General features: G+C 35.7%; 1 protein-coding gene across 3 annotated transcripts; it reads right to left on the minus strand.

The window, feature by feature from the left end:
• Window positions 1–1,495: 1,495 nt before the first annotated feature.
• LOC106870355 (uncharacterized) lies at window positions 1,496–10,293 on the minus strand. Of its 3 annotated transcripts, none has more exons than XM_014916389.3 (5): window positions 9,680–10,293; window positions 6,994–7,472; window positions 4,203–4,325; window positions 3,620–3,694; window positions 1,496–2,046 (listed from the first exon to the last, which is right to left on the minus strand). In XM_014916389.3, exons 1-5 carry the CDS (start codon window positions 9,703–9,705, stop codon window positions 1,841–1,843), a joined length of 909 nt encoding a protein of 302 aa, XP_014771875.1. In that variant the 5' UTR covers window positions 9,706–10,293; the 3' UTR covers window positions 1,496–1,840. The 3 variants fall into 3 exon arrangements, with proteins under 3 accessions (XP_014771875.1, XP_052833014.1, XP_089198561.1); XM_052977054.2 differs by having other exon boundaries at window positions 10,016–10,108; XM_089342435.1 differs by lacking the exon at window positions 9,680–10,293 and adding an exon at window positions 8,616–8,692.
• Window positions 10,294–10,529: the final 236 nt, after the last annotated feature.

The raw sequence follows: 10,529 nt of genomic DNA on the forward strand, positions 1-10,529 counted from the left end.
CATATTGATATATGATGTTATAATGTATAACATTATTTATAATATATAATATTAGACATGTGTCTACCTTAGTTGATACCTTGTTTCAGTGGATATTAGTGGAAGTCCAAGGTTATATCAGTTCAAATATGTCTCAAGCATATTTGAACCCATAAGAAAGCCATTTGCTGTGTTTTGTCACACTGTGAGCTGATGCTGGTTTATTTACACCATTTGTTACAGCAAGAAGTTTTCTCTGTGGCAAAACACAGTGAACAGCATTTTTATGGTTTGGAATATGCTTCTAGCATATTTGAGCTGCTAATAACCTTCTATTTACATACATCACTGCTTAGCGCTGCCACCCTGTAATTAGTATATTTGCTGTCAGTCATTTTTCTCTCTTTTTACTCACTAATACTTCTGATTCTGCTCTAATTTAGTCAGAATTTGGTTATGAATTTCCACATTTTTCTTTGCTATTAAACCTTTCACAAAAATTGATTATTTAAACATATCTGGTGTTAGTTCATTAATTTTAAATCTCTTACATTCCCTATCCCTATTAACAATTCCAGTATATATAATAAAATATACATCTTATTTTTCTGTAATATTCATGCATTACCAATGCATATTAAATAAAGAGGTTTTCCGCCGAAAATCTTTGACAAAATATTCACATCTTCTTCAAAACCTGGTCTCTTTGGTAATATGTAATTTCAATATTTCTCATGCTTGGCTGATGCCAACTTTCTCAACAAAAGTCGGGTATGATTTTTCATCTTGCTAGTCAGAGCACTCTTCTTTAAAAATTTCTTCATACCTTCTAAAGTAAGCAGGAAAAGTTGTACCCTCCTCTGGATTATATGCAAACTCTCAGATGGAGTTTGTGACCATGTCAGAATGAACTACACATCCTGTCTATATACTGATTGATTGAAATAATGTGGTCATTAAGCTTTTACTTTTATATTACACTATGGAAGATGGTTGGGATTATAATTCTGTATGACTTAATAGAGCTGTTGCTGTTTAGTTGCGTATTTAGGAGTGGTTGTAATTTACTTATGGAATTTATTTATCAATATGGTTGTACATTGGTAAATGTGTTTGAAAGTTGTATATGTGGATTGTTGGTATGGCTGTGGAATAGTATTATAACACATCCTTTTGATATATTTTCTGTTTTCTTCTGAAGCCGTTGTACTAACAGCTGCTGTTGCTTCTGCAATTCCAACAACTGCTGTTTCTGTAATTGAATTACCAAAGCTAGTAAATCTTCCATGTTCAAACAATAATCTGTCCAGCATGGGTTCAAATATCCTCATCACCAAAAATATGACGTGTGTGTAAGAATAGTATTACCTAAATAATTACTCGGATATGGTTATCTAGAATAACCTATCACAGTATTATTATGTTAACACAGAATGCACTCCGTACTACTCCAAATATAGTTATGATATTAAACTAACGTAGTAACCAATATGGACAATCAATGCTATCAACTTCCTGATAGTTCACACAGTTCTTTATTTATTGAAAATCTGTTAGTCCGTTTTCAGTCGCATGTAGGTGTTCAGAATTCTCCCACAACAATTTTGAAAAATAAAAATTTATTTTATGGTTTATTGTTGTTTATATTTTGAACTACATATATGTGTAGGCAAGGCTGGATTAAGACCCATAGAGACCCCAAGCACTTAAAAGATTTTGGTTCTTAAATATATGTCATATTAATACTGGTATAAACAGATATTAATATTGATATAAGCAGATATTTAGAAATTAAATGATGTAATAATGCTCTTCTTATTCAAGACATACACCATGGTGGAGAACATTTTTTTTTTAATAATCACTCCTCCTCTAATGGTAAATATTGAATTGAATCATAACATTCAGCCTCAAAGAGTGCTTCAGCTAATTTGCTAGTTGTACATGTCTCCGACTTGGAAAGCTGTAACCATTTGTTTAACATTTGAAAACTTTGTTCTTCAACATTATTTGAGTAGTTTGCTTCTATGTTTTCCAGCATAGCGTCTTTAATTTCTAAATCCCGACCTGAAAATAAAATATTATATCATTGACAAGAAGAATAATAATAGCAAATGATGTATCGATTCCGAAGGACAAAAATAGATAATGAAAAAAAAATATCCAGATATGAAGATCTAGAAATGGAGATAAGCAGAAACTGGGGACTGAAAATAGAAAGAATCCAGATAATAATAAGTGATACTGAAATGATTATAAGTGATGTAGACAAGCACATAAACTACTTGACAACTGGTGTTGGTGTGTTTACATCCCTGTAACTTAGCAGTTCAGCAAAAGAGAATCATAGAATAAGTGCCAGGCTTAAAAGGAAAAATAAGTACTGGGGGGGGGGGGGGGGTCAATCTGTTTGACTAAAATTTCTGAAGGCAGTGCTCCAGCATGGCTGCAATCGAATGACTGAAACAAGTAAAAGATAAAAGACAAAAGATTGAGAATAGGGAAGCATGGAATTTACTGGGTGACACTAGAGTGGTTGTCTCATGTGGGGAGGATCAAAGAGTCCCTTTTTATCACTTCTTAGTCAAAATGTTACTGATCTCTGAGACGAGTAATCCGTGGCTTGCAAAGTCCACATCTTGTTCACACATTCAATTAAGGTAGGTAAAGTGAGAAGATCTATATTACCAAATAAGGGAAGATCATGATGACGTGATTGAGACTTAGCATAAAGGTTGTATCCAAAATATGTCCACACCTGCCACTGTACTCACTAAGCCTCTAGCTAATAATGTCTTTATCTCCTCATTGTATTGTTTCAAACTTTGATTCGTTACAATTTCGAAGTTGTCTCCCTTCGTCTAGAATTAGATTTTGTTAACACTAACTTTTTAATACTGACTTTGGTTCTATGCTACAAATTTCTTGTTTTTTAAGTGATTTGAATTAAAATCTTGAACCCAAATTTTTATGCAAATTTATATTCAAAACACTAGCTTAATCTCAAAACAGTTATATTCATAAATTCATTATTTTCAACATTAATTACAACAAAAGAAGAGTTCCAACAAAAGTATGGTAGCAAAAGGGTTAAGATTCTTTTCCTCTCCTCCTAGCAAAAACAACTTCAACTGAAATTTTTTCTTCATCACATTAAGTATCTTAGCACTCACTAAACATTATTTTGTAGTTAGATAGGCGTAGGGATGGCTGGGTGGTAAGAAAATTTGCTTCCCAACTGCATGATTCCAGGTTCATTCCCACTGCATGGGACTTTGATCAAGTGTCTTCTACTATAGCACCAGCCCAACCAAAACCTTGTGAGTGGATTTGGTAGATGGAAACTGAAAGAAGCCTGTCACACGTGTGTGTGTGTGTGCATGTTTGTTTCCACCACTGCTTGACAACCAGTGTTGGTGTGTTTGTATCTTTATCACTTAGCAGTTCAGCAAAAGTGACTGATAGAATAAACACCGGGCTTAAAAAAAAAAAAAAAAAAAGTACTGGATTCATCCAACTAAAAATTCTTCAAGGTGCTGCCCCAGCATGGCAACAATATAATGACTAAAACAAGTAAAAGACAAGACATAAAGATATGATAGAAGCCAAACATCTAAAGTAATGTATATTTTATACTTACCAACAGACTTCCATTTATTCCCTAAGTATTTGGCTATTTTGTTGAGGTGTTTCTCAGTCAGTACTGTATTAGACTCTGCAAAAATATTTCCATGATTCTTAAGATTTTATATTGAAATGTTTGATATTTACGTTTTTGTTTAGAAATAACAGTCAAATCGCCATCAGATTTCACACTCTATCTTAAATGTTAGACATTCAACTCTCCATGACAATTTCACTGTATTTTTTCCATTGCATTTTCCAAATAATGTAAGTCTTGCTGGTGCCATGCTCACTTATCATCTCCTCCCAATTCCATACATCTCTCTCTTGTCCCCCACCATCAACTGACCACACACACACACACACACACACACATTGACTGGCAACCAGTGTTGGTGTGTTTATGTCCCTGTAACTTAGAAGTTCAACAAAAGAGAGCTGATAGAATAACTACCAGGTTTAAAAAGGAAATGAGTGCTGGGGTCGAATAGTTCGACTAAAATCCCTCAAGGCAGTGCCCCAGCATGGTCACAGTCTAACAACTGAAACAAATAAAAAGATTAATATGAAATCAACAAATAGAAACTGCATTTACTTACTGAAATATTTGATGAATTTCTCCCTATGATGCTCGGATTTTATCTTCCTCGGTTCTGAGCTGAATACATTTGTGATATTAGAGTTACCAATGGATAGATTGCTTGTTCCAATAGTAATATTCGCTAGAATAAATATATAAAATTCTAACTTAGCACAAGAGCATAAATTTTTGAGAATATAATACATACATAGGCATGGCTGTGTATTAAGAAGTTAGCTTCTCAACCACATAGTCCCAAGTTCAATCCCAGTGCAAGGTACTTTGGTCAAGACTCTTCTAACATAGCCCCAGGTCAACCAAAACCTTTTCAGTAGATTTGATAGATAAAAACTGAAAGAAGCCCGTTTTGTGTGCATGTGTGTGTGTGTGTAGCTCAGTGGTTAGAGCATCAAGCTCACAATCATGAGGTACTGAGTTCGATTCCTGGACCTAGCTGTGTGTTGTGTTCTTGAGCAAGGCATTTTATTTCACTTTGCTCCAGTTCACTCAGCTGTAGAAATGAGTTGTGACATCACTGGTGCCAAGCTGTATTGGCCTTTGCCTTTCCCTTGGGCAACATCGGTGGTGTGGAGAGGGGGGAGGCTGGTATGCATGGATGACTGCTGGTTTTCCACAAAAAAAACTTACCCGGACTTGTGCCTCAGAGGGGAACCTTCTAGGTGCAATCCCATGATCATTCATGACTGAAGGGGTCTTTACCCTTTACTCTTTATATATATATATATATATACACACACACAAAGTATGGGGGTTTAGTTCACAAATACCCTGAAGAGCTACAGCATTATGCTGATAAAATGATATGAAAACATTTTATTCAGGACTTTGAATGGTATGCGAGCCACAGAGTAGAGGTGCAACAAAACTCATTGGTCTTGGTGGCCAAGCAGTATTCCAGGAAAAACTGGAGATTCTTGATAGATTTGCCAATCACTTTGTTAGCCTACTTAATATCCCCGGTGTCATGGACTATGACACCCTCAAGAAGGTGACACAACAGCTAATCATCCAATCATTAGATGACAAACCTGTTTACAATGAATTCAATGGTGCAATCAAACACATGAAAGAAAGTAAAGCACCTGATAGATGTTGAATACCCACTGAAATCTGGAAGCATGGAGGTGTAGAGCTTATTAAAAGCCTGTATAGCACTGTGCTCTAGATCTGGAAGACGGAAACAGTTCCACAAGACTGGAAAGACACAGGCATCATTCTTGTCTTCAAAACAGGTTGTAGAGTGGACTCTGGAAACTATTGAGGTATATCTCTTCTATCAATAGCTGGGAAGATCTTGGCTCATATTCTATTAAACAGACTAAATGAGTATATCTGTCTTACCTGAGACTGAGTGTGGCTTCCATTGCAGAAGCACTGCGGATATAATCTTCTGTCTATGCAATATTCAGGAAAAATACATTGAGTGGAACATGCCTATGTATGTAGTTTACGTAGATGTCACAATGGCTTTTGACACAGTATCAGCCCTACACGAAGGAATGCAAGCTTTTATAGTACAAAATAGTAATACCTCAAGTTAGGTTGCAGTGATAAATGAAGTTCGACAGGGGTGCATACTTGCTCCAGCACTATTCTCCCTCTATCTCACAGCAGTGTTGGAAGTTGCCTTTAAGAAAGTTGGAGTGGGGCTTACACCTAGATGTGGCATGATGTTGATATGTTCAAGGCTGCACAGTATAAAGCAAAGACACACACTTCGAAGGCCCTATTGCAAAAGATGCTGATGATAGTGCACTAGTTGCCTACAGTGCTGAAGATATGCAGAACCTGATAGGTAATTTTGCTAGAGCTGCACAAAAATTCAGCTTAAAGATTAACATTAGGAAAACCAAATGCATTTACCAACCTGTGGAAAACCAAATGCATTTACCAACCTGTGGAAAACCTACTTGTGCCTGTAACAGAAGAAAACATCACTATTAGATATGAAAGGCTAAAGAGTTAAACCTCATCCAATAGTTCAGGAGCTCCAGGGTTTTGAGGAATGTGGAACCACCTCTGTTAGTCACTGTTGTTCCCAGGTCTACTTTGGCCTGAGTAGTAGCACCTGTCAGAGTCCCAGATAAAGGCTAAGTAGCATGAAACTACCTGAGACCAGGTACATAAAAATTATGGGATGCAGCATGGTGAATGTGAATTATTTTGGCAAATAAATTTATTGAATCAGAGACAAATACCACTAAATGCTGAGCGAATGAACAAACAACAAGTGTCAGCAATCAGTATTGTCCTGTTCAGTTAGCGAAACACTGCTTTCATCTGTAGCTGTGGCAAGTGCAAGTGAGATATTTTAGCTCATGAAAGACCAAGGTGATTAAAACCCAGGCTAGATGTTCATGCCATATGGCTTGTTCAGGATACTTGGCATGGGAGAGTTGTGTTGGTCCAAGTAAGTTTCCAAATCAGATGATGATGGATTATGACAAAGTAAAAACAAAGCGATGATGTAGAAGTAATGATAGGTAATTCAGGATGAAACAGTAAGGATAACAAAATAATAGTGACAAAGTATTGGTAACAAAGTAAAAATAGCAATGATGACAAAGTAATGGTTGACAAAGACTGATGGAGAAGTAATGATGATGGAGTAATGATTACAAAGAATATTTGTAAATAATAATGAGAGAGTAATGATGATAAAGAAACGATGGAAAATTAATGATGACAACATAATAAGTAATGATAATTAAGAAATTATGACAGGGAAGCAATGCAAAGTAATGATGGTGAATTTATCTAAGGAAATATAAAAAAGAATGGAGCCTTACAGCATTGTGAAAACATGCTTAAAATTTTTTCTCCGTCTGAATGATGATCATTATAAGAAGAGTCTGGCTGGTTGTGAAATGGATCATCTTTATGGCATCTTGGGTTAAATTCTTTTCTGGGATCCTTTTTGGGAAGGAGTGCCGCTTGCATATTATAGCTACGAGTTCCTTCAGGAATGAACGTAGCAGGAGTATTCTTGCTAAGATAATTACAACGTTGAGGTACCGCATCAGTTTTATTGCCGCTATCTTCATTAGATTTGGGTATTGCTCTTCTTTTATTGTTGCCTTCTTTTGTAGGCTTGGGTATTGAATCATCATCATTTTTGTCATTTTCATTAATTATGGGCACTGCTTTAGTTTCTGGAGTTTCACTAAGACTGGGTAATGAATCAGAGTTACTGATGGATGTTTCAATGCACACAGGCTCTGTATTAGTTTCAGAATTGTTTAATGGTACAGCATCAATTTCATCTTCTCTGGAATGAAAATGAAAGATGAACAAAATATCTATTATGAGTTGATTCCACAAACATACATGTATGTATTTAAGTGTGCATATTATACAATAGGAGACAGAAAAGGAGTTACAGGAACAAGTGAGGAGGAAATGAAGTTATCTAGAGTGAGAAGAGACAAAAAACATCTTAAAAGGAACTACATATGCATCCACATCAGTGATACTTTCCTCCATATATGCTTAAATGTATTTGTTTTCCCAAACAAAGAGCATTTTATGTTCCAAGCTCTGATGAAGCTGTAGAGTATTACAGAAGCACTCAATTATGAGTCCACCACATCTTATAGTGAAAACACCTGTAAGCTAATGAGGTTCAAAAGATAATAGTTTATTCCTGGGGTCGATTTGCTCGACTAAAAGTGGTGCTCCAGCATGGCCACAGTCAAATGACTGAAACAAGTAAAAGAGTATATGTGATTCCTGATGGGCCGGGGGGGGGGGGGGGCTATCCCTGTCTTCATACTCTTAATTGTTTTATCTATAGATATAAATATATAAATAAACATATAAATATATATATATATTACGGAGATGTACTTGCATAGCAAGTGACCTGATCTGAGCTCGTGTGCTGGAACGAAAACAATTGCAGCGTGGAAGGTGTTTATAAGCCATTTAAAATAACACACAAAATCCGTTAGATTCACTTCAACATTTAAATTTAATTTGTCAAAATATTTTCGTCGCTTTGAAACGGCTACCTGTTCACTGACAAAATTCTGTGAACCCTTATTGGGACTGTCACATTAAGTTGGTAGTATACAACTACTGGTACTACTAAAGCAGCACGGTCCCGAACGCGCAGTCGCGCGTCCGCGCTAGCTAGTCGTGAGTGGTCGATCCTAACCCTAACCCGCGTGTGCAAATGAATACGTGTTTAGGGTTAGGGTTAGGGTTAGGATCGACTGCGCGTTCGGGACCGTGCTGCTTTAGTAGTACCCAACTACTTTATATATATATATATATATATATATATATATATATATATATGTTGTTGTACTTGGGGATGGTCATATTGCCAGTTTAGCCAATAAAAACACACGCACTGTATATTTGGTGTTAATTTTTTTTTTTTTTTTTTTTTTTTTCAGCTTTATATTACATTAATCTTAATCTTAATCTTATTTCGGCCAGAGTTCTTTCGTCACACTTCTGTGACCTCATCAGTGGTCCTTTGTTTCCTTCTTTCTTATGTGTGTCTCACCTTGCTAACTATCAGCCATTTTGTATTTTGTATTCCTATTGTATGTGTCTACGCATGCGTGTCCTTCAATGTGTCTGTGTCTTTTGTAAGTGCATGTGTGTATGGGGAGTGTCTGTATCACCTATATTCTCTGTTAATACGTGTTCATTTGTATTAGTTTTTATTTATTTATATGTTCATGTGTGTGTGTGTGTGTGTGTGTGTGTGTTTTTTTTTTTTTTTTTTTTTTTTTAATGTGTTTAATTAAATTTTGTTAACGTATGTAGTATTTAATTCCATTTGTTTATCTATGTATTGTATTATACTTTGTTCCTATTATATATAAGCATAACGAATCTTTTCTGTTTGACTGTCACTCCTCAATTTTCAGAAAGTGCAGCCAAAGAGAAAAAGATTCACCCGAACGTAAAATATGTCTATCTACACACACACGCACACATTCTTATACAAGAATGTTGTTGACAATGACCAAAGTTTCACCCACCTAACCCACCGTCCGACGAAAGCTTGGCTGGCCAAATCTTCAAAGGACTATGAACAACATTCTTGTATAAAGATAAATTTGTAAACAATTGACAAATCAAATTTAAATGTTGAAGGGAATCTAATGGTTTTTGTGTGTTTCTAAATGGCTTACTGTTTTTGTTTCAGCACATGATTTCAGATCAGGTTTACTTGCTATACAAGTACATCCCCGTAGAATAAATATGTAGTCCACAGTATAGAGTAAACCATCAGATTAATGTGATATTGTTTTCATTATAACAGGACGTAAGAACAAACACGTGCGCGCGCGTGTGTATGTGTGTGTGTACGCGCTTCCTGGTTCACAGGATGAGAAGTACGTGTTTATCCTATGATTAGAATGTTTCAGGGTTCGATAGAAATTTAACAGCCGTAAAATAAAAACAAAAAGAGAAGGATTTAAAACCAAAAGTTAAGAATAGTGTTTTTTGACTGACCTATGTAGTCCACTGGATCCATCCATGGCAGTCCCTACTGTTTCTGTGAACGAAGTTCGACAAGTGACTACCAAGCAGGAAGGAAGATGTATGTATGTATATATATATATATATATATTGACACGAAATGGGAAGTGACTTCACTTAATAATCAGCCTTGTTCAAAGTCACGGTGATATTGAACAAGCAATTTTAATTCTATGACAACAAATAACAAAAACATCGAATGTTTAACTAGTGCATACACGCAAATGCACACAGCACTCAGACAAACACACACACTCACACATATGCATGCATGCATACATACATATGCACACAATCGTGTACACTTACGAAAATGTAGAGATGAGCATCAATATCGAATTACAAATGAATTAACAACGCCCCTCTGTCTCTCTCTTTATCTCTCTCTCTCTCTTTATCTCTCTCTCTCTCTCGGTATATTCATACACAAACGTGTATGTATCTACATATGTATGTATGTTGGCGGAAGGATTTTAGTTGTAATATGCTGAGGTGCAGCAGCTTGTAAAAGTTACGTGGGTTGATGTTGGCGTGGCTGGGGATCGGGAATGAGCTTCTCGCATGGTGAATAAATAAATTTAAAAAATGGGAGATTTAAAAAAAGTTTTTAGTAACTTTTTAATTTCACTAATAATGAGATTGTACTATTAAAAAAAAAAACTAGGAAAAAATCTAAAATACTCGATCAATATAAAGTTTGAGACCCGTTAAAAAAAAAATAGTCTGCTAGGTGTTAAAAACTGTGTACAAAACGAATAAGAAAAAAAAAAAATAATTACGCAGACGACCGTGGGGTGGGTGTGGAGAGGACTTTCGGAAAATT

This window comes from Octopus bimaculoides, chromosome 26 (genome assembly GCF_046866305.1).
Source record: "Octopus bimaculoides isolate indiv1 chromosome 26, ASM4686630v1, whole genome shotgun sequence".
NCBI lineage: Eukaryota > Metazoa > Mollusca > Cephalopoda > Octopoda > Octopodidae > Octopus > Octopus bimaculoides.

Coding starts and splice junctions, on each gene's coding strand:
- LOC106870355 (XM_089342435.1), bottom strand. CDS start 8,677: ATGAGGTCACAGAAGTGTGACGAAAGAACTCTGGCCGAAATAAGATTA. Junction 3,695..4,202: donor GAAATTCATCAAATATTTCA/GTAAGTAAATGC, acceptor ATATTTTTGCAG/AGTCTAATACAGTACTGACT. Junction 2,047..3,619: donor GAATAAATGGAAGTCTGTTG/GTAAGTATAAAA, acceptor TTTTATTTTCAG/GTCGGGATTTAGAAATTAAA.